Below are 24,610 nucleotides of genomic sequence, written 5' to 3'. Positions count from 1 at the left end.
CCGTCCGTCCATTTTACGAACTCATTTTAGGACGTGTGACAAAAAATTAGGTGTATTTAGCTCTCAAGTGGGCCACGGAGTAGAAAACAGTGGGCATCCAGTGAGAACCGTTGAAGCATTCTTCTGGCCATTAAAGTTTTGTATCAGGCTATCGTTTCGGTGTTTTCACTTCATCTCATTGGGAATGACCTTATAAAAGGTTTGGATGGCATATAAACATCAGGAAGGTTTCAACGGTGGGAATTTCTTTTCCCAATTTTCCCTTTCGTGTGACCCATTTGAGTTTTGTATCCACCTCACTTTTATATATATATGTACTAAAATGATCTCGCAGAACGGGTGGACGGAATGGATTTCTCACAAACATTGCAGTGGCCCCACCCAGCATCGTTGCGCAGGAACTTCCTGCGAAAGGCCTCCCCAGGAAATCCGCGTCCGTCTCCTGCTAGGTCCTGTGGTGCGGGTAGCACGACCCAATCCGCGCACGGACCACCCACGCACACGCACACGCACACTAAGCAGCCTCTATCAGCTCTACCAACTAGCTGTAGACAAGGTGTCGTGTATTACCTGCCCACCCCCACACCAAATCGAAAAGAGGTTTGCTGGATTACATCCGACCGTTTATGTGATAGGGATCTGAAGGCCGAAGAGTTTCTCAGATTGTATATTTAAAATCATAGATTACGTGACCGTTCATTTTCAAAGCCAGCTGACATAATTGATACTAATGGTGCAAACGGTCTGGATCATTTGAAGAGACCCAGATCCTAGATTCCCGACGTATGATATTGAAACACGCGGGGATTTATTTATGTTAACAATAACAATCCTCAGATGAAAAAGGTGTTGCCCTACACAGGGGTCCTCTTCATTCTTCTTTTCGTTATACCCTCTTACGGAAATTTCCTTTTCCTTTTCTCTTTCTTCCTCTCTTGCTTTTTCAGCTAAATAAATAAGCTGAGACTGAGATTGAGAGGAGCGAGAGATTTTGCATTGTACCTGCCTGAGTTCAAAGAAAACGAGAAAGGTAAAAAAAATAAAAAATAAAAAATAATGAACCCGCCGCCGATTCTGAAGAAGTTGAAGGTGGAGGAGGCGATCGCAACAGATGAGAAGGAAGACGTGAAGTTGGTATCGATCGCTGAGCAAGAAGAAGCTCTGGTAGCTCTCACAGAGCATCTCAAGAAGAGGATAACCGATTGCAAATCTCAGGTTGTCCTCTCCCCATCAATTAATTCTGTATTCGTGATCATCATCAGTCATTTAGAGAAGGAATAATGAAGGCTTTTCCCGATAAGAATCCATAGCTGTCAATAAACAATTATCAAGAAACATACCAAGGCTTCGATCCAATGATTCCTCCTATGTTAAAATTCCCAACTGATATATCAAGTACATGAAACAATCTCTTCTTTCTATACTCGTAACGTCACACCGTCACCTTGATGCAGATTGGCATCATCACTCCATTGGACAAGCAATTGGATAATTAGTTTTGATAGACAACACAGTTTTATTTATTCATTTATATTTGTTTGACATGATTTTCATGTCTGACCACCTTTGAATGTATGAAGCGGGGGCCTGAGAAGAACAGTTTCTAATGCATCTTCTCTCTAACACAAACACACTCTCTTTTTCTAAAAATCAGTTCAGGCAGATACTTGGATTTCCCAACAACAGCTTTGCAATATCTGATTGTGTCTGATCAAAGTCCAATTACAAGATGATTTCTAACTGCAATTTTTAGACAATTGCATAACATAACAAATAACCAAAACGATATCAATACATGAATTTAATTATGGTTTGAGAATGGTTTTTCAATATTAAGATGCTCTTCTGATTGACTAATCCAACATGATTGATGTTTTGACCAGAAGAACCTGCTTGCTTTTAAAAGTATCAAGTTTTTTATTGCCTTTGAATTACTTGTTCATTGCCTACTGGCAGCAGGAGCCACATCCATACTTTCCTTGAGTCTAACATAGTTCCTTGTTAGGGCTTTAGTGCATCTTCCAAAAGGTCTGTGGGTTAGTCATAAACTTCTTCTTTTCAAAGGATTTATTGGTGGTAATGTGTGATAATGCATAAAGATGGTGGTCAAAATATCATTTTGTTTGTTGTATATATGCTGCAATTCTTGAACAGATACATGGCTCCATATATAGTGTTGCATGCTTAATTTTAAAATTGTTTGGTTCTCATAATTTCAACTATTTTCTGGAAATAACTAATTATCTTGTTGGGAAAGATGTAGCTGGAAGAAGCTGAGAGGAGGTTGCAAGATTCAGAGTCTCGGCTAGCTTGTCTTAGATCCCAACGCAGCACAATAGGATCAAGTAAAGCTGCGAGCAATGGCATTGAGCATGTGAAAGTGGAGTGCAAAGCTGCAAGCCCTATCCATGAAAGCCAGCATCGGACACAGGCCCAATGTAAACCTCAACTTCTTATTCCTGCAGTGAACCCCAAGGTTGCACAACCTCCAAAGTTGGCAGAGACTAGTATGAAGGCGTCAATTAATCCTGGCAGCAGACCGAAGGCATCACTTCCTGCTCAACATAACAATGTTGGAAAATTAAAAAGAGATGTTTCTCGCAGACCCTTTCCTGACAAGGAAGCCCTTGACTTACAGGATAAGGCGACTAAAAGGAAGTTTGGTAATATTAGCTTATGCACAAGTCAATGCTTCAGGCTTTTTGCGTACAAGTTTTTTGTTTTTTGTTTTTTTTGGCTTGTGTCACTCGTGGTATTGCATTCGTTGCAAATCTCTGGCTATATGAGATTTAATGTTGTTGTAATTATGTCTGAGAACTGCAGAACAGAAGGAGCATAGGGACTTGATTCCGATGATACGTAGCTGCTCGTCACCATGCACAGTCCGCTGCCAACCTGGTGTCCACATCTCTAGTCAACACAAGCGGAAGTTGAGAAGTCTTGCACTAAATCCAGTCAATGATCAACTCTTTGTGACAAGGTAACAGGGCCTATGGACTAAGGCATTTACATGTTTTGATGTGAGGTATCTGTCATTGCCCCATGTTTTTAATAATTTTTCGGGACAGCTATAATAAGTTTGTTGCTGTGTGAATTGATGTTTCATGTCAGTTGCAAACTGGCTAGCAAAGTTGATATCTTTATGCCATTTGTAGATACATAAACTACTTTTGTACATTAGACCTGTTAATAACCTTATTATACGGGGTGCATTTCATGTAGTCTTGAGCCTACCAAAGTCTATCTGCAAGCCAATTTGGTTGGGCAGATTGGGCATGAGATCCGTTAGATCATTCAACATAACCCATCTCTGTAAATGGTGGTGGAGAATAGGGTGTGGAGAGGCTGCGGGGGTGAGACGGGTGCTTGAAGCTAGATATGGAGCTGCTGAGAATGGGTGGATTATCGAAATTGCATATCAGGAGGGATCTAAAAGATCTAGAGATTGGCAGTTTGGCTAGTATGTTGGAAATGCTTCTTGGACTTTCCATTCCTAGTTCGGTCAGGGATAGGCGCAGTTGGAACCTGTCAGTGGATTGCAGGTTCTTGGTGAAATCTTTGGCTTGTCACTTGTTCGAGAGGGCTTCCATGGCTCCTATTTCAGGACAATTTGAAAGGATGTGAGCAGTAATCAGGGCTTTTGCGTGGTTGGCCTGTTTGGTAAAGATTCAAATGGTGGACTAGCTGCAGTGTAAAGTTTGCTTCTGCTAAACAGATCTATAATGTACCAGGAGGTGGAAGAAACAGTTAACCACCTCCTCGTGCACTGCAGCATAGTTGAGGAGATTTGGCAGGGGTACTGGACATGTTTGGCATGTACTGGGTTTTCCCAGAATCCATAGCGCATTTGTTTGATAGCTGGTATGCCACAGTGTGGGGGACAGCTGGTTGGTGTCTGTGGAATGGAGTGTTTTATGCAGTTATGTGGTCTGTTTGGCTTGAGAGAGATATGCTCATATTTAAGGGGAAGTCAGCCACAGAGAAGGTAACAGTGGAGAGGATTAAGAGTCTGCTCATTTACTGCGCAGGAGGAGACCGCAAGTTCTGTGGTATATCTAGGGACCTGTTCTAGCAAAACTCGATGGCAGTTTTCGATTGTAACTTATGGCTAGGGGTCTCTGTTTCAGTAATTCGATGTACTGGTGTGCTTTTGAGCCGAAGAGCCCAAGCCCATATCATGGCCGCCTGATCGAGCTCATTGTGGTTTCTACTTGGTGTTTCAACGGTGAAATTCGTCAAATAGAATCTTTACTGTGGACAACCTAAAAAAAAAAGAAGGAAAGGAGGAGGAAAATAATGATGGATGTGGTGGATCTAAGCAAAAAATGGAAAGAAAGAGAATCTCAATCAAGCTCAATCCTCATTAGAGGGTCTTGCCTTGATGATGATCTTCTGGAATTGATCAAGGAACTATATTAAGTAGTAGGACACCACGGGAATTCTCTTCTCCTAATGGTTTTTGAAGCAAGTGCTGGCAGCCTTGACATTGAGTCATACTTCTTAGCCTCTTGAGATGTATGAGTCCTCATTTTCTCTAATTTTAGGGCCATCTTTATTGATGAATAGTTAACTATTTATTCAAAAGCAAAAGAAATAGCAAACAATGAACAGGGCTAAAAAGAAAAAAAAGAAAGAAGAGAAGCCCCAACTAAAGCCACACAACTAGCACAATACAAAGAAATCTGCCCCAAACAACTCAGAAAAAAACCCACAACACACACATGGGTAATAGCCAAACTCCTAATGAGGAGAGCCACAAAAGTCTTCAATTATGTTACGGGCTGAATGCTGACCTCTATGTAAGCCTTCAATTATTGGAAGCTCACTTTCTTCACTAGTGGCCCCCATACATCTTACTTATTCTTTGATAGGTTTTTAAGGTTTCCAAAATGGTTTGCAGGAAAATGGTACATGCACATTCAAATTGTTCTTGGACAAATTCTCAATGCAAACCATTGAGTTGTCTTTTCTCATACTTGCAGACTGCACATTACCTTCTCTTTGACACTATAAATCTACTAATCGAACCTTCCCTTATTGTTGGCCAGTCAATCCTCACAAATGGAGATGGACCACCATCTGGTCTCTTTAGGACACTGCATAAAAAATTTCTTGTATCCATTGTGCTCCACTAACATGTTGGTCAATACATTCTTGCCAAGAAAACTGCAACCATTCCTCTGATAAAGTGTCTGAGAGACATGCTATTTGTGAAGTCTGCTAGCCTTGGCCGTCAACTTCAATGATTTTCTCTGGGAAGAGGTACATCTATGTGGAACCTTCCCTCTGGGAAAGAGCCGTAATTGTGAATGCTTCTTTCATTGAGAAATGCATGTACCAGTTATACGGATTTTGAAATTACATCAACCTGCATGCTGTCTTCCCATGGTGCCAAGTTTGTAAAGTAGAAGGGAACTTTTGGCACTTAAGTATAACAGAATGATTGCCTCAACATGAGAAGTATTTATTGTAGAAATCTCTACTGCTGTGCTATCTGTTGCTATTTTGTGATGTCTTCTTTTTTCATCCATTTGACTGTGTTGACTGTTGATGTATCATGTACTGGAGTACAGAAGCTATAGAAAAAAAGTGTGAGGTTGAAAAGCTTAACTATCCTTTTTTGAACTGATAATTTGCATGTGAATCTATGGATCAGTATTACATGTTTCTTTATAACACAATCAGTACTGTTTCCATAATCGAGTGCAATGGTCCAAGCTATACAACTTTAGATATGTTCCTGCCTGTTTAAACTATTTGGCATAGATCTCACTTTCATGTCTACTTGGTTTCCTGATGATTTTGCATGTCCATTGTCATACTTTTAATTTCTCATTATTTTCTTTGGAGTTTATTTTCAGATTATATAATTTCAACTTTATTTCCCATGTGAATATTATTGCTTTGGTCCGCCAACTTTCTCACAAAATGATTCTTACTGGTTTTCTATGATCTGTTTTGCAGCGCATTGGATGGGTTTGTGAACTTATGGCAACTTCAGGCCAAAGGGTTTGCTTTTTAGCCTGTCTCAACACTACAAGATAACGCATTTCTTTTTAATCTAGTTTGTCCAACAGCAGCTAGTTTTTCTGTCTTGTCTTGAGCCTTCATTTTGCATGGATAATAATTAACTAGTAAGAATGAAAAAAATGGTAAAAATAACACTGCAAAAAAATGGAATTTATTTCCCTGAAGCTATTTAAGGAAACACTTTGATGGAGTAGACCCCTGCATACTGTCATATAATGGGAACATGACATTGAGGAAGATAACCATTGTATACCTGTCAAGCATATTGAGTAATTAGTTCCGAAAGAATGGTTTTCTACAAGAGATGGTGGACAGTTCAACTCTCAAAAAGTAATTGATATTTTCTTATGGATTGAAAAAAATATCTGTAACTGGTTCTTCTTAACAATTCCCTACCATTTCCCCCTGCACTAGGGTGTCCGCCTTTGGAGTCTCGGATTCATGATAGAAGTTATGGCATGAGTTTGACGCCGTCTGTTGACATAACCCTCCTTTATCTGGGCTTGGGACCGTTCGCAAGGTACTATGTAAAAGACTGTTACATACCCTGATTACAATCAAGAGCCTCCAGCCTGATTACATTCTTTTGTTTTGATCCCCAAAATGGGCATAGCTCTACTCCAAAAGAACTTCTCAAGTTTCATCCGGGTTTAAATAAAACAAAACGAGGAGAAATTAGAGAAATTGAAATGAAAAGAGAAAAAGATTGGACCTGTGTAGAAGTATTGGTCGTATTTGCCTTGTTTCAGTGTCGATATGGCCAACATGGCCCATACAAGCCTTTTTTTAGGGGACAGGCCAAAGTGGATCTGGTACGGGCGTATTGGATGATTGATACAAATAACAGAATGATGGCGATAAGGTAGCTTTATTTACCAAGGGGTAGGGGAAATGATGACATGCGTTAAATTTGCAGTACTCTTACCAGTGGATAATTCTACTCTGTGCCAGTTGGGTAGGGAGTGACTAATCTAGGCTGTACTAGTTGGTAAGGCATCCAGGTCCTACAATTGTATCTTTCGGACGATTGGCCATTTGGAATCACATTAATGCAGGAGTGGAGTTGAATGAGAGGGGTCAGTTTTTGAATAGTGTTCCTACAAAAACATTTTGATGTGTGTATTATGTTCAGGTGTTGTGATTATCTAAAGTTGGTTCTCTAGTCAGTGAAATGGATTTTCTTTAAGGTATGCTTGCAGTCAGAAGGGGTGTTAGCATTAGTCTTGTGAATAGAAAGAGGTATGTCTCTAAGACTGTCACTTTCTTTGAGAATCTACTTCATTTCTCCTCACTGACAATAACCACATTCTCTACATGAATGATGCTCTTCCTCTTTTGGTCATCAAGGATTCTCCTAGTCCCATTCAGGTCTCTTCAAATCTATGTAGAAGCTGTTGAAGGTTTACACTTGTGGCTCGTTTGGATGCTTGTAATTGGAATGCATTGGAATCCAAATCACATGGTAAATGGAATCAATGCAAATTGGAATCCTTAGTTGTGTTTGGATGCCTATAATTAGAACACAATGGAAATAAAAAAATTTGTGTGTGTGTGTGTGTGTGTTTTTTTTTTAAAATTATAAAATTAGAAGGGTAATGGGGTGAGAGAGGCTCAATGTTTGGATGCCTGTAATTGGAATGCATTAAGTAAATCAGTTTTAACTTTTAATGCCCCAAATTAGTAGATATGACATTTGATATAATAATTGTAATAAGCCCATTGACATATATACTTTGGCCAAAATTAAGGAAATTCTGAGCCTAGGGTGGGTTATTGAAGTGGGGCTTGCTTTCGAAAATCCAACTGTTTTTGGCATTTGCATCTAATTCGTAGCCTTTTGAGAGGATTCCAATTCACATGATTTTGTTGCACTCCATTTCACATTGATTCCAACTACCACAGTTTACCATCAACCAAATAAACCTTTTTGCCCATGTGCATCAACTTACCACCGATTACAACCGTTTACCTTCAACCAAATGACCCCTTGGAGGAAACATAGGGATCAACCCATAGAGATGATCGATCACTATCAATCCTTCGACCCGATTCCTTTCCATCTCCCAACTTACCAATTGCTCTTTGTAAAGCTAAGTGCTCAAACACACCTAACATTGTGCCTTATCATTCCACCTCACCAGCTTTTAAAGCCTTGATGTCTTCTATTTCCTCTGCCTTTGTTCCTTTTAGAGTTGTAGATTCCACAGTTGATCCTCATCGGAAAGCTGCTTTGATGGAAGAAATGTATGCTCTTGAAGGAAGGGAACATGGGACTTGATTGAATTTCCAGAAAGGAAAGCATGTGGTTGGCTGCAAGTGGGTATACACCCTGAAGTACAATCAAGATGGTTCAATTGCTACATACAAGGTTGTATTGTGGCAAAGGGGTTCACCCAACTGTTTGGCGTGGACTATTAGGAAACATTTGTTCTTGTCGCCAAGTTAAACTCCGTGTTCTTCTGTCAATTACCACTCATTGTAATTGGTAGCATCATCAATTGGATGTGGAAAATGCCTTTTTTCATGGCGATCTTCACTAGGGGATGCATGTGTCTCTTCCTCTTAGATCCTTCCAACTGGCATAGGAGGAAAGTGTGCAAGCTGAAGAAAGCTTTTTGGTCTTAAATAGTCTCCACAAATGTGGTTCAAGAAGTTTAGTAGAGCCGCATCTCAAATTGACTTTTGTTGATAGGCCAAGTGATTATTCTTTGCTCATAAAGTGCTCAGGAGCATCCATAAGTATTATAGTGCTTTATGTTGATGATATTAGTCATCATTGGTGACAATGAAGATGGGATTTTTTTTTTTTAATGAATAATAGTGAAGACGAGATTGTGGTGGCTTGGTTTAAGAAATGAATTTTCATCCCTCAAATGGAAATATGCACCGTTTCTTCTTTAAGAAACTGGAATTTGGGGTGCACGGACTGCAGAGACTCATATAGAAGTGAATCATCGTTTGCATCATGACTTCGACGCTCAATGATCCTTACATGCATCAGCTTTTAGTGGAAAAGTTTATTTACTTTATCATAACTTGACTAGGCATTCCCTATGCTGTGAGTTTTATGAGTCAGTTTATGTAGTATTCATGTTCTCACAAACTTAATTAGTTTATAGAACCCTTTGCCATGTGAAAGCTGCCTTGGGCAAGGGTCTTCTTGTATGCAATCATGATCATATTTAAGTTTGGGGGGTGTTGTAATGCAAACTGGGCAAAGTCTTCTAAATACAAAATGCCAACAATTGGCTATTGATGTTTGTGGGAGCTAATCTTGTTCATTGGAAAATCAAGAAGTATATTATTATCGCTTGCTTATTGTTAGCGGCATGATTGCTCTATGGCACATGGCATATGAGAGATCATGTGGCTTAGATCTTGTCGAAGGTATTCCGTAACGATAACAGTGGTCGTAACAATCACCACTGTTACCTTTACGATACGGGGTGTAAAAGCTGTTACGGTCTCTCTCTCTCTCTCTCTCTCTCTCTCTCTCTCTTTTATGGAAGAAATCCAAAAAACCTGTATCAGCCCTATAACGGACTATTACAGGGCCTTTACAGCTTTTATGGGGGGTGTAACGGGTTGTTGAGAGTTGTAACGGCCTTTACGGGTCATTTTTTTTGTAACGGTCATTACAGCCTCTACGACCCTGTAACATGTAATGTTTGTCACCGTTACCTTTATATAACAGCCTTTACGGCACGTCATGATCTTGTCTTTAAGACATGGGATCGATGTTACCGCTCTAGTTGCATTGCATTGTGACAATCTAGCAACAACTCATATTGCGTGTGATCCTCCTTTTTCTTTTTCTTTTTCACGAAAGAATAACACACGTTGTAGTTGATTGTAACTCTATGTGAGAAGATTTCTGATGTAAGACCAATGCATGAACTAAGTAACATGTGAGATCAAATAACCGAATTAAGATATTTAACAAAAAAACACAAACGTCGCTATATTCATCACAACTATCATGAAAATCAAAAGAAAATCATGCATAATCCTAGCCTAAGGTACCAACATCGTAACTTAAGATCATTAATTAAAAAGAAACTAGGATCTAATGGATGTAGGGACATCCAATTAGCATAGGATATAGTCTATTTCAAAATAGGAAACCTAATACAACATAGGGTGAAAATTAGGGTTTGGGTAACTTAGGAAGGTAGGAAAATTGGGAATTTTAGGCTTCGGGTTAGGGTTTGGATTGCGGATGGGTATGAGAAAGTTGGATTTGGGATAAGACGAAGATTTGGGATGAGAGAATTAAGAATATGAAGGAAATACCTGGATGGGGAAGAAAAGAGAAGACAGTGTGGGGATAGATGGAGACCTCGCACCTCCATTAATGAAGATTGGCCTTGCACCAATCTTCCTTCCAAATCGCATGAAGATAGGAGAAAAAAGCAAGAGCTTCTCTCTCTCTCTCTCTCTCTCTCTCTCTCAATCACAAAATTCAATGAGGGAGTGGTCACACACCTTCCTCTTTTATAGATTCAAGAAGTTTCAAAAATTACAAAAATTCCCATGTCTTGTGAACTTTAACGAAAATAGCCCTAGTCTAAATAAAATCAACTAAAACACTCATAATGTGTCCAAATATAAAATAATCAAAAACTAAATCCTAAAATATGATGAAGTCTAAAACTGATGTGGATGATCAACGATCCAATGGCCCGATCGTCGCATCCCCCTGATCCAACGATCTGGATCATTCCATAAAGCAGCCCATGTGCATCTTCCCAGTGTGGGGTCTTCTAGATTCTCGCACATTCACATGGGTCTTCAGCACGATCACGGGTATTCGCCTAGCCATAGGGAAATTGGCGTGGCCTGCTTCCTCCTCTGATTTATACGTAAGGGTATACGTGACGTGATATCCCCATCAATTTCTTCCCAACTACAATGTACTTAGGATGTGTGGTCCAAGGAGCAATTAGCAAATATTCCCACCAACGCTATTTCTTCTTCTTAACTTCAGTGATTGTGTGTAATTCGGGCATGTGTGACATTTATGCTTTAGCTTGAGGGGGAATGTAAGAGATCGTGTGCATGTGTACATTTGTGTTTTTCTCAAATCCAGAATGATTGCGATTGAATCTCTTTCTTGTCAAACCATTTGCATCACCATTTCTTTCCCTACAAATATAAACAAAAGATACAATGATGACTCTTCTCATTTCCCTTATTTCCTCAAACCATCTGACCAACCTCCAAAGATTTTCATATGCTGATGAGGCCCATTTGGTCACATTTGAAGAATCACCCTTTATTATTGAATAGGAATGAGTTCCTTCATACTAACCGCAAGTTCGTAACTTGTGCCTCATTGGAATTGAAATTCCCTATCGGCCTAAACAAGAACTAACATACTTCCTATCGTCCCTTGAGATCCCTCCAATCCCCACTACTTGGAGGTTCATCAGTCTCGCTGGATTGTTATTATTATTATTTTACATCAATTATGTAGCAAATCGGGTTGTGTCCTTGGATTTTAACATTAAGTAGAAGTTCTTTGTTTAAAGGATATACATAGATAGCCATGCATGAACCATGTGGTTGATGCTAAATGAATATTTTGAAGTTTATTCAAGCATGTGTTATTCGGAGTATCCCCGATATTATCCCTATCTCTAGCTCGGCGATACCAATAACATTGGTAGCGATACCATTAACACCGGCAGTCTCAGAAATTCCATATAACGTCGATTTATTGCTAAGTATCACCAATGTATCGCCAATATTTTCGACTGAGTAAATTCTAGGTGTCGCTTCTATTGTCAATGTATCGATATCGCCAATATTTTCGACTGAGTAAATTCTAGGTGTCGCTTGTATCGCCGGTGTATCGGCGATATTTCAATAATATCGCCAATGTATCGAAGCCACCAAAATTATGTTTATTAAAAAACTCTCCATTTCAATTTTTTTATGGGCACATGGTTATATGCAATGTTCAAATTGTCGATGATTATATTGATCATATCACGATGTTATCATTATTGCAACATGGGTGATATCGAGACCACAATCTTTCGTTTCCTTTCCGGTTATTGACGATTTTCTTGACAAAATAGTATGTGTTGTCAATATTCTGACATATCGATAGATATTTGAATGGAAGGTTGGACGATAGATGGGATGGATGGGATGGTTGTACCGGTTTCTTACGACAACACATGCTTTTAGGCCCCCGTTAAATGGAAACTTATTATGTGTGCATTCTTTTTGCAAAATTTTTATTCCTAAATATGCAAATATGTATATTTTAGCATCTCCTGAAGTTTCACTGAAAAATTCCACCGTTTTCCCCATGTTTCCTCACATTTCCGGTTATCGACGATATTATCAGGGATATCGATATTGTTTCCGTATCTCCAGCCAGTAAAAGTTGTAGCTATACTAATACTTTGAACAATGGTTGTTCTAGCATCAGTTGCTCCGATCTATTTAAGCATTACTTCTTCTTCTTCTTTTTTTCTTTCTCCCTATCCTCTCTTTATGAGGAGGAGATCGAGGAATTTACTAGCTCCATGAGCCTTATTTATCAAGTGGATGTGGATTGTTACATCACAGGTAGGTGGGTTTGGGAGCTGGAAGTTGGGTAAATTTGCAGTTAGATCATTTTAATTGGTGATTGCTTCTATCCCATCTCACATGAATCATGACCCATTGTACGACATATAGAAGTATAAAGGAGCCCCCGAGAGGCTAGCATTTTCTTGTTTAGTCAGGAAGAACAAGGTGCTCACAATTGATTACTTGATGAAAAAGAGAATGCTCATCATGGATGGGTGCACTGTGTCTAGGGGAAGCGGAATCAGTTGATCATCTGTTCATTCACTGCACCTTTATCCAGAAATTTTGTGGAGGTTGTTCAGCCTATTCGAGGTAGATTGGGTTATGCAGGCTCGATGGTGGGTCTTCTTGTGGGTCATGGCATGGTGAGGGGTTGGACGCAAGAAGAGGACTGATCTGTGGCAAATATATTTGTTTGCAGTGCTGTGGACGGTTTGGCTTGAGCGGAACAGCAGGATCTTCCGGGACAAGGGGCAGGTTCCGGGACAAGTGGGAGCATCATGATATGGTGTTTTTTGAAGTCAAAAGATCAGCCCCTGAGTGGGCTAGGGCAGCTGAAGTTGTAGGAGATGTCGATAGGGATGCATTAAGGGGATGTTGGGCCGTTTCATTCGGGCTGCTTTTGGAATGATTTGCATCTTCTCTTATATATAGTTTTCGCTTTGGGATACAATTTTAGAGCCCTTAAAAAACTAGAAGACTATTGGAATTCACTTCCACAGTCAATTATTTTGGCGTCTACGTGTCACAATATGAAGATTTTGCAGCTTTCCATTAATGCATACTTGCAGATTATTCGATTTATATTCTAATCTTTCAAATAGCTGCATCTTCTTTTGGGTAATACCATTAAAAAAAATAAATAAATAAATCTTATTTTGGTAGTCTTAATGAAGAAACCGTGATCACAACTTGATGTTTAGTTTCTCTGTTTAGAGTTCTTCATCTCATAGATGGGGAAAGAGGAAACCCTGATAGATGTTTGTGCAGGAGAATGGATAAGGCTAAAGAGGCAATACCAAGAAGCATGAGGAATTTGAAGTCCAATAATGTTCCTTAGGAGATGATTGACAACAAATGGGATGCACAATTCCGCAGCCTCTAGACAAGTGGTTACTTTATTAAGCCGAGATTCTATTCCAGCCCCATTTTCTCAAGGCATATAAAGGCTTTTTTCTTTTTCTTTTTCTTTTTTTTGCACTAAATAACTGTTATGACAGAACAACGACATTATGAAGTAGGTTGGATGTGAAGAACCACCTCTTGCTGATGTAGAGGATCTAGGTTGACAAATCGGACAACAAACCAACATAGAGGAAGATGATTGGACGAGTAATGCAATGGGGAGACAATGTGGGTGGAGGTGGCAATGATGCTGAAGAACCTCAGATGATAAACACTACATCTTTTAACTTCTAACTGATGAGACATGAACACTACTATGGTTCTGAATATTGAACAATTGAATTTTAGTTTTGGAGGGCCAATTTCATGTTCATTCAATGATGCGTAAGTCAGTTTTGTTGGACTCAGAAATAATGTTGATGGTTAGTTTGATTGATGTAATGTGTTTTTTTTTTCGCCTTGAAAATGTATCTTTTTTTCCAGCTTTCTGAATATTTTTAGCACTTCTATCACAGTTTTACTGAAATAAGCTGCCAAAACACGAAGTCATTTTGATAGGGAAACCATAACATCCACTGACATGGATTTGATGATTTAGGTCTCTTAGTCAAGAAGAACACTATAAACTACACTATATCTTATTGCTTACACATTTCTAACTGAGTCACTTACCTTGGGATTTGTCATCCAAACTGTCTGTACAAGTGCAATGCGAGAGCATTGGATAGTCCAAAGCTGTACATGCACATGAGAGCAACTAGTAGTCCAAAGTTCTTTAAGCACTGACATTTCTAGACAATTATGTAGTGAGATGTTTGCTTATTACAATTTACACTTCTTGGTCTTTGAGTTGGGCAGTGGATAGAAGAATCCACTGCAATGTTATCTAAAACCGTATTTTTGGGCCAACAAGTTCCTGTCAATGTAGTGAATGTTGGATCCTAGAGGACATTGATTGAAGCTAGTTGCTTTAGGCAACCAAGCATTTGATGTTTATGTCGTAGTTGGTTGATACTTCCACTCCAAAACAAGATTGATGAGTTATTCTCCTTGTTGCAATTCTGTAATTTACAAATTGGGTGACCCTTCTTTGCTCTGGTGTTGTCTTTGTTGCTTATAATTATTTATTATTTTTTGAAATTGCAGATCTAATGCATCATTACTTAGTTATACCGATTGTGTTTCCCCAAAGCAAAGGAGATGGCCCGAGGATATAGCCTGGCACCCTGACGGAGATAGCCTATATTCTGTGTATACTGCTGATGGTGGTGATTCCCAGATCTCAATTCTGAATCTCAATTCCTCACAGGAAGTATGAAACTGCTTTGGAGTTTATTATTAGAATTATGCTTGTCACTGTAGATTTTATTTTGTTTTTTTGTCTTTTACCCCCTTCCCTTCCCTTAAAGCAGTTGGAAGCTCATCAAAATAAAATCAATAGTGCAATCCCAGTAGAATTTCACTGAGAAGAGAATAGAACAAGCTATATAACATAAGCCACGACAAATTAACATCAAGGATAAATGACTTGAAGAATGGACCCAGAAGACCTCTTAGGACCTGAAAAATGTTGCATCCTCACAGCATACTCCTGATGATAAGATTTCCAAATTTTATGGCTTAGTTTCCTCTGTGGAGTAAGATCTGGGTGTCACATTTGCTCAAAATTTTGGGACCTAACATAAGGAGGTTAGACTTGTAAGAAATTCGAGAATAAGAAGAAACGTAGTTTGAGATACATTTACGAATGTGAGGTTACAAGTTCGATCTCACAGGTGTAGAAGAAGTGATTTGCAATATCTAGGCTTGATGGGTTTGGTTGACTCATCTTTCTCATCTCTCTCTCTGTCTAGGCTTGATGGGTTTGGTTGACTCATCTCTCTCTCTCTCTCTCTCTCTCTCTCTCTCTCTCTCTCTCTCTCTCTCTCTCTCTCTCTCTCTCTCTCTCTCTCTCTCTCTCTCTCTCTCTCTCTCTCTCTCTCTCTCTCTCTCTCTCTCTTCCTTGTTTGTATTGTGTTGGTTGTGTAGCCCTTTCATTTGTTCGGTTTCTTTTAATAAAATAATTGTTACCATTCTCAAATGTTTTCTGCCTACTCAAAGAAAGACAAGTTAACAAGACCTGATGAAGCCAGCTATAAATTTGAAAGTTCTATTAAAACTTATCCTGACAAGAAGCTAAATTTCTGTTAATAGAAATAATAAAATCACGTGTCAAGCACACAATTTCAAAAGAGGGTACAGTCAGTAAGATGCAGCGAAGTATTATAAGTTGCACAACCTCAATGCACACACGATAGGGGAAGTAGAGGTGAGAAACCCAAAGGGGGTTAGTGATTCCTCATGCCTATGTGATTTTTATAGGAGGCGCCTAGCGTCTTCAGAAAACCTCAGCTCTTGATATTAATAAAGTTATTTTGACTCAAATGACTATCATAATGGCATCGAATTTAGAGATTTAGGCAAGGGTACTAGATAACCGTTCAGACTTCAATTTGTAGTCTCACAGACACTACTTATGTAAATATTACACACTAAAGAGTATGTTCTTGGTTTGTAATAAAAAAGAATCTTGGGGAGTTTCTTCTCATAATAAATGGAAATTCAATGAGTCAAAGAATGGTTTTAGCTATTAAGAGAGAGAAAAAAAAAGAGTTATTGGAAACTGAGGTTAGGGAGAACATGCAGATAAGTGAAAATGTAGTGGAATGCCTTTCTGAAGTCTTCCAATAATCATGCTTTTGGCAAATAAGTCTTCCAATGATTCGTTGTCTTGGATAAAGATTTGGCGGTTAAGTCTGTTAGTGGGGATTTGGTCCATTTGGAAGGAAAGAAATGAAAGATGTTCCAGGAATTATCAGAATCAAATTTTAAAGGTATTTTGGTGGTCTAAAGCATGTGTAGTGGAGTGGACTATGTCAGCAAAAGTTTTAGCTCAATTTCCAAATAGTTGGCTTAAGCTTAAAGTTTGTTGTTTGGGGATGTATGTTTTCTTTTGGCTTTGGCCTCATATCAATAAAATGATCAATGTTATATATATATATATATATATATAAAGATTCGTTTTTTCTCTACCAGTTCAAGTCGGGCCTTTTCATAGCTCGACCCTTTGAGAAGTCAAAAGAGGAGTGGATGAAGTGGTTTCTTCTACATCTTTCAAGACCATCATTGCATCATTTGGTAGATGTCATATCCATTCACATAGGGATGATATTCCTCTGTTCTTCTGACCAGGGTACCATTCTTCCAGTATTGGATTTCATAGAGTTTTGGAGAGCTAAGCAACCAGAATTATAGGAGAGGATAGAGAGATGGTAGGGGGAAAAAACCTTGCAATGGAGAATCCTCTTAGTCGTGGAGTTTAGGCAAAGGTGGGTTCTATGATAATTTCCAAGTTAATCTAGATGTGTGACAATTGTCTTGGTTAAACGGCTGCATTTAAGGTAATTGTGTAATTATGGGTTAATAGAAGTTTCTCGGGGTGGTCCTAGCTAAAGCAATGGTGGCTTTGATGATTGCTACTTGTCTCAACCCTTCGAGGCTTTTGAAAGAGGGCCGTTTGTTTAATCGTGTATGAAAAGGGGTAGTTCTATCAAGTTGAGGCTTTAGGATGTACAATAGGCTTTCTACCAAAGAATGTGATGGATTGATGGAAGGGCAAATACTATTAACTTGTTAGATGTAGTAAGGGCGGGAACTTCAGAAAATAAGGGATTGATGGTGTTGAAATTGCGTGGAATAGGATACCATGATTATGCGCGGAAGCTTGGTTGAGCTATAAAATGGTAGCTATGTTTTGGGGCGGGGGGGTGAGGGAAATAAAGTTTATGCATTTTAACACACAATTGCTTACTTAAATTAATATACCAATTAAACTAAGCAAGGCAATTAACTCTAAGGCTTCCAAGCCAATAGATGGTCCAATCACATAGAGTACTAAAGATATGCTAATTATGAAACTAGCCTATAATTGATAGTGTACATGTGTGTGGGATGTGCTAACTATTCAAATCTTAGCATTCATCTAATCATGCATAAATATAATTCAACAAAACAATCACATTAAGCATAATTGGAAAAATGCTCAAATAACAATCGCAAACACAAGCATGTATAGTGGTTCGGTTTCCCTACTCTACTCCCTGCGGACGCACTCTCCCTGGGTGTACCGGATTTCACTATTGGAGGTTTTAAATTAGGTTCACATTTAACCTTTACAACCTTACACAAGGACCGTGGTCCTCCACAAGAACATATCTAGCGTACACTCCCACCGGAGGCTCCGGCAAGAGACTTTAGTTGGTTTTCTATCAGCTAACCAACAACCTCGCTCTTAGTCTAATGACCTACGTTTACTCCCGCTGGAGGCTCCCATGGAGACTAACACGTACATACCTGTGTCCGTTGAATTCGATCCTACAGAAGAACCTATCGAGTTTGGGTCACAAACTCCTACCCTCAATCCTACACAAGGAAATAGAGTATGGACTCACTTAATGACACTTGTCAAATTAAGCCTCTTTGACGCATCGGGCTTGAGTCGCTTCTTCAAAGCTCTCCCGTGCTTGAATCCACTCCTCAATTGCTCCCCTGATCGTTGAGGCCGATGCTTGCCAATGCTTCAACTCTTATTAACAAACACCTTGCATGCGATGTTCCGTTGAGGTAACCAAAGTGATGGGAGTTTGGGTATAATCTCCTAAAACTAATGGAAAGTTGAACTCCCAGGGGATTCACCTTGATGGACACTTTAGAGGTTGATAAACACTAGGATTTGTTAATAGAATTGGTGTCTAAACTCTAGAGAAGGCTTGAGATCATGATCTTTTTGTAGAGGAGCTTGGAATGCTCATTAGAGTGAAGAATCAATAAGAAGAGGGCATTGATCTCATTGGGATAGAGCCTAGGAGGTTTGATAAAGCTTGGGATGCACTAGGGTCTCTAAAATGTCAAAATCCATCATTTTCCCAAATATCAAAATGCAATATTCATAACAAAAAAGCTCCAACGGATCTCTAATGGCTAGTATTCGGTCGGATCGAAAACAAGGTCGGTCCGACCAAAACTGTTAAGGCATGGTCATTTCTGAAAACTGTAAGTTTGAGCTCAGGTCGGGCCGAAGTTTAGGTTCAGTCGCACCGAAGCCAATCGAAGGATTCTCCTTCGACTGGAGCTGAATTACACGAATTTGAGGGCTTTGTTGGTGTCCTGTTTTGAGCACTTTCGGTGGGATCGAAGGGGGGTTCAGTGGGACCGAAGGTAGCCTGAAATTGTGCAATTTGTCTTCCAGCAACTCGGGACCTCTAAAGCCAATCTAAGCATGTTTAATTAATGCTCTTAAGACTAATGGGTGATCAATAATATGTTTATCTATTAGGGTTAAGATCATTTAAAGGTTTGGGTTGTTTTGGGTTAAGGGTTAGGGTCGCTAAGGCACCTTATATACCTGTTCTTTGCTCCTTGATGCTCCATATCCTCTTGTGTCTTCGGTTTTCAACTTTCAAAGGCTCAACCGACTACATGACATATGGACTCACATGATCAACAAATAAAATGCACTAACAAGTGTTATTTTTGGACAACAAACTTGTGAATTAAGGGAAGTCATGCTTTGACTTGTATCCCAAGGTTTTTTGTTTTTTTTTTTGGCTTTAAGATGTTATTTTGGTGTTAAGGTTTGTTTGCTTATTTTGTGTTTGGGTTGTGATTAGGGTGGCTTTCTAAGTTTAATGTGGTTCTAGGTTTTAGAATTAATCAGGTTCTTTATCATAGGGTTGGTGTGAAATGGAGTTTTCTATGCTCTTCGATCTTGACTCCACACAAAGCCTTCCTAGTGTAAAAAGTGGGAAGCAGATAAGGTCCACCATCTTTGGTGGAATATGGAGAAGAGTGGATCAAAGTATACAAAAAGAGGGAAGCAGATCCGACGTTCACCTAATGAGGCCCAATGGAAGGATTGGTTTATGCCCTTTGTTTCAGCATGTCAAAAAGGGTTTTAGAGGATATCTTCAAGGACATTAGATCACTCGGAAGGGTTGTCTTGCCTCGGGATAAAATTTAAAAAAAAAAAAGAAAGAAAAAGAAAAAGAAAGAAAGAAAGAAAGAAAGAAAGATCAGCTTCAAACTTTTCTATGCATAGGGGTCTGCTTGAGATTGATGGCGTTTGGTAGGGAGGAAGAATCTCAAGGGTGCATTGACAAGGTATGGTCCTAAGGTGATCTTAAAATTTAAAGGGAAAACAAGGTTGGTCATGAGGAAAGGGCTTTCAGGTTGTCAAACTCCAGGGGTTCTCATGGATAAATGTTGTTGAAAATGACATGCTGATGCATAAATCTTAGGGAAATGGGGGAGATAGTGTTGTACTTGTACTTGTATCTTTAGCAGGCACCTTGACCTTTTATAGTGAATATGTAATAAGGCTCAAGGATTAAAAAAAGAAGAAGAAAAAAGTGCAAATAGGCACTCAGATAACCAGGGAGATGAGAAGGTTGGGTGAAGCATTTTGGGAATTCTGATTCACATGAGTCAAACCATCACTAGTGGAAGAGTGGATCTCAAAGAGACATCAGAACCCAACCACAGCGGGTAATCTGAAGGTGAGGACCCAACTCTCGCACGAGGCAGAGGTGGAAAAGTGACTGCGAGAAGGGACTTTTCTCCTATGGGCCCTTAGGAAAAACACCCCGCTGGTTTAATGCTATGGAATGGTGCTTGGATCAATCCAGATGGGTTTAGTTTTACAATATCCCCATTACTGCCTAGGCTATTGAGTCGATAATGGTCTTGTGCAATTGTATTGACAACTTTGAGGAGATTGATCCACAATCGGTCGCAATGGAGTATGCATTTACTAAAATCCAAGATCCGCAGAATGGGAAGGTAAAGGCACACAAAGTTCAGTGACCTCTGGGTTGACAACTTGGATTCATTGTTGGGTGGAACAAAGGGAATTCGCGAATCTAGCACTGCCCTAGGTCCTTTTAGCGCTGATGAATAGGTCCAAGAACCCATCACTTGGAAAGGTGTAGAAGTGGCCCTGGAGGTTGTTAGCTTTGATATCAACAATAGGAATGGGGAGTGTTTAAGTGCATCTTAGGTCGTCCCAAAATCATGAAGTGAGGCAAGCAGGAAACTGTCTTTTACAAATCGAAATGGTTCAGGATTGTTGCGAGGAAGACGAAGGTCCTCCATGTTTGGTGGAACATGGTGTATAGATGTGGAGGGAGAAGCGTAGAACATGTATTTGATTAGTACTGGTGCCACTAAAGGTGACAGGATAACTCTCTGTTATACTGTATTCAAAATTTTAAAGCTGAATTGTGCAGAGATAAAATAAGGGTGAGGTGGCAAGGAAAAGGGTGTATCTTCCCATGTGGACTTGCTGAGGTGGCCCAACAACTTTCCTTCTCCTTTGTTCGAAGGGCATTTGGATCTTTGAGATGGAGTCAATCTGCATTGACTAACAGAAGGGGCATTTGTCCAGGCCTAGGTACCGACTCAAAGAGGGGTGCTTATTTGAATAATGATGACAAGAAGTATACTTGGAAAATGTGTCCTATGTATCGGCTTGGCGCCAATCTAGTGGTGGGGAAAGGTATATAAAATGGACTGTCATTTTGGTAAGTATGAGGAAAGAGTTGTTTACAGAGTATGACAAGGAGGGCAAGCTGGAAATGTGAAGTAGGGAGATCATGATCAGGGCTGAACAATCATTTGGCGAGTCTTAGGGTTCTTTAAAGGGGGTGATCTGTGAGAACCCCACCCACAACCTAGCGGAGGTGCAGCTTTCTATCCATGCAGAAGGTGTAGATGGTCAGTTGACTGTGTTGCTGATCCAACCAATTCAAGTTCTATGTAGGGGAGAAATGATGTCATCAAGTAAAAGCAATCAGGAGGCTGCGCAGATCAAGTGTCTAACGAGGATGCTGAAGGGAGGAAAGATGAGATGGCTTTGCGATAATTAATCATTGTTGTGAAAATCATTGTTCTCTTTTGGGAACATGAAGAGGATTTTTTGGTCCTTATCAGCTTCAGAGAGACAGGCACTCCCTTAAGAAGTGGCAAAAGAGAAGGCGTGAACTGCCGAGTCTGAAGTCTTCAATCAAACATGTTGATGGTGTCATCCGATATATTAGCCAATATTATCAGTGCTGGAGTTCAATGATACAAGATCATTAGGAATTGTAATATTCTCCCATATAGGTATCAATGACATTGCAGTATCTCGTGATATATTGATAGAGGGGACAATATATCTCAAAATCATCCCCCTCCCTTTATAAATATTCCTTTTTTATTGTAGATAGGATCGATACATATCTTTGATGCATACACAATGCATCATAACTTTATCTGCGTCAAAGGCAAAGGCATATTTTTTGTTATCTGTATTTTTATTTTTATTTTGTATATTATTACTTGTATTGAAGGATATTTGAATGATAAGAACTCATTTTGGATATAACTGCATCTCTTTTGTCAGACAACGCATAGTTTATTCCTCTATACAATGGTATGTATACTTGTTTCTTGTGATGTTTCTCAGAATTCTGTCTTCTATGAAAGAACTAAATATGTTGAAGTCAATTGTCACTTATTTGGGAAAAACTTGCACCCAAAGAAATTCTCACTCAATTAATCAACTGTAAAGATCAACTAGCCGATGTCTTCATTAAGCCTCCTCCGAGATCAATCTTACTTTACATCATGGACAAGTTGGGCATGACTAACATCTATTCTCAAGCTTGAGGGAGAGTATTGCGGTGTATCATAATTAATAGCATGTCTTGCGTTGTTCCATACTTGTAACAAGTAGGCTGTACCTGTACATTTTAATGTACCTTAGGAGTTAGGACTATCATACTGGGAGATAAAGTGATAAACATTGGCATTATGCAGTAATTGTAATGATCTAAAACGCCTTGTATCATTAAGGGGCATGCCCCCCCTTCTCTGTGTAAGTAATGCAATCATTTCCTTCCAATTGTAAATCTTCCCATCTTAAGATTGGCTCTACATTCTCCTATCGTTCTATTGTTCATGGTATCAGAGCATGATCATTCCTAGATCTACCCATTTGTAGTTGTCTGCCTCTAGAAGGTTGTATGATCGTGGACATCATATGGGGCCTACTTTCTTCTTTCTTTTTTTTTAAACATTGACAGTATCATTAATAAAAGGATGGAGCCAAAATATACAAAAAAGAAGAAAACACCAATATACAGCACTCGCCCGCATTATGTTACATGAACGGGAGAAGATCAGACAAATACAAAGCTACCGCCTATTCTATAACAAAACATTTAGCCCTATTGAACACATATGAAGCTTTCGCCTTGCGGTTTTTAAAACAACGATCATTTATTTCTAGCCACAAAGCCTGTGACCCCCCGTCACTGTTGCACCTTAAGGATACAATGCGTCCTGTGGGTGATGTGGCCCTGAGTTTCCGCTAAGCAGGAACAAATCCGTGAGGGTTGGCTGGGCTAATGTGGGCGGGACCACGGGAGCACCTGGTCTGGGCGAGCTACCAATCGATCGGGACCCAAAGCGGACAATCTTGTTGGGTGTCTTTGTACAACAACAACGCGTCCTGTGGGTGTGTGGCCATGCTTCCGCTGTGCAGGAACAAATCCGTGAGGGTTGGCTGGGCTAATGTGGGCGGGACCACGGGAGCACCGGGTCTGGGCGAGCTACCAGTCGATCGGGACCCAAAGCGGACAATATTGTACCTTAATTGGAACAACGCGTCCTATGGGTGATGTGGCCCTGAGCTTCCGCTGAGCAGGAACAACTCCGTGAGGGTTGGCTGGGCTTATGTGGGCGGGACCACATGAGCACCGGGTTTGGGCGAGCTACCAGTCGATCGGGACCCAGAGCGGACAATATCGTCCAATGTTAGTCGGGCCGTTAAAAATGGTATCAGAGCCGAGGACGGCTTTGCCCTCAGTGGGGGATATTGTGACGCCCCATCACTGTTGCACATGTGGGCGAGCACACGTGAGCGGACGCTGATGTGAGCAGGGCCTAAGGGCCTGGCGAGCTACCAGTGGTTGGCAAGCTACTGTGTACGCAGTGGGGGTTTGAAATGGCCTAGCTATACGTCCTAGAGGGGGGGGGGGGGTGAATTGGACGATGTCAAAATAAAACTTTAACAGCGGAATAAAAGAATATGATAGCCAAATAAAATAAATCAATTCACAATGCTGAAATAAAAGCAACCCCAATAAACAAGAATTGATAGGTTGATACGAATTCAGTTCTAAGGACAACCTTACACCATAAAAACCAAGGGTTTATGGCAGAACAACCTTATTTCTAGAATGTCCTTTGTATCAAAAACTCAAACCAGAGAGGAATAAATAAATAGCAAGGAATTTAAATATAAATTACTACAACATTCCCACTGTGCTTTGAAATGTAAATTTTACAACATTTAAATCCACACATACATTCCACAAATCTGAATGATAAAAGATACAAAACTTAAGCAAGCATTCAAACCACAAGACAAAGAATTATAGTGGTTCGCCTGTGTGTACACCAACTGTTCAACAACAACCACACAGAATGCTACTCTACTTCTAATATCCTCAAACAAGGGATATAAGCATTCACTAACAAAATAGGTTTCATAGGTTCACCTAAAACCTTCACAATTGTGTCTTTTTAACTTGGGCTTACACAATCCAAAAACCCACACTTTCTGAGTTTTCTGGCTCTCCTCAGATAACCACACAATGAGATTTTTCTGGCGAATCTCAAACAAAAACCAAAAGAATAGAAATTTTACATAAATGTAAAATACCTAGATTTCTCCTTTCGTAGCAACCCGGAAGAACCAATCAGAGTAGAAGTTCGAATCAACGTTCAA

The 24,610-nt window shown here is 39.7% G+C and overlaps 1 protein-coding gene across 2 annotated transcripts in view; it reads left to right on the top strand.

Annotated features, from left to right (window-relative positions):
• Positions 1-832: 832 nt before the first annotated feature.
• LOC131239176 (uncharacterized) overlaps positions 833-24,610 on the top strand; it is a 29,350-nt gene continuing 5,572 nt past the window's right edge. Inside the window, exons 1-5 of one of the 2 annotated variants that reach the window (XM_058236743.1) lie at positions 834-1,215; positions 2,264-2,663; positions 2,824-2,980; positions 5,965-6,009; positions 14,887-15,052. In XM_058236743.1, the coding sequence (XP_058092726.1) occupies positions 1,057-1,215; positions 2,264-2,663; positions 2,824-2,980; positions 5,965-6,009; positions 14,887-15,052 (927 nt within the window). In that variant the 5' untranslated portion in view covers positions 834-1,056. Of the gene's footprint in view, positions 1,216-2,263; positions 2,664-2,823; positions 2,981-5,964; positions 6,010-14,886; positions 15,053-24,610 lie in introns of both variants that reach the window. The other variant, XM_058236744.1, reaches the window with a different exon arrangement.

The sequence above is a fragment of the Magnolia sinica genome, chromosome 3, assembly GCF_029962835.1.
Source record: "Magnolia sinica isolate HGM2019 chromosome 3, MsV1, whole genome shotgun sequence".
Taxonomy (NCBI): Eukaryota; Viridiplantae; Streptophyta; class Magnoliopsida; order Magnoliales; family Magnoliaceae; genus Magnolia; species Magnolia sinica.
This window is presented reverse-complemented; position numbering and strand designations above follow the sequence as displayed.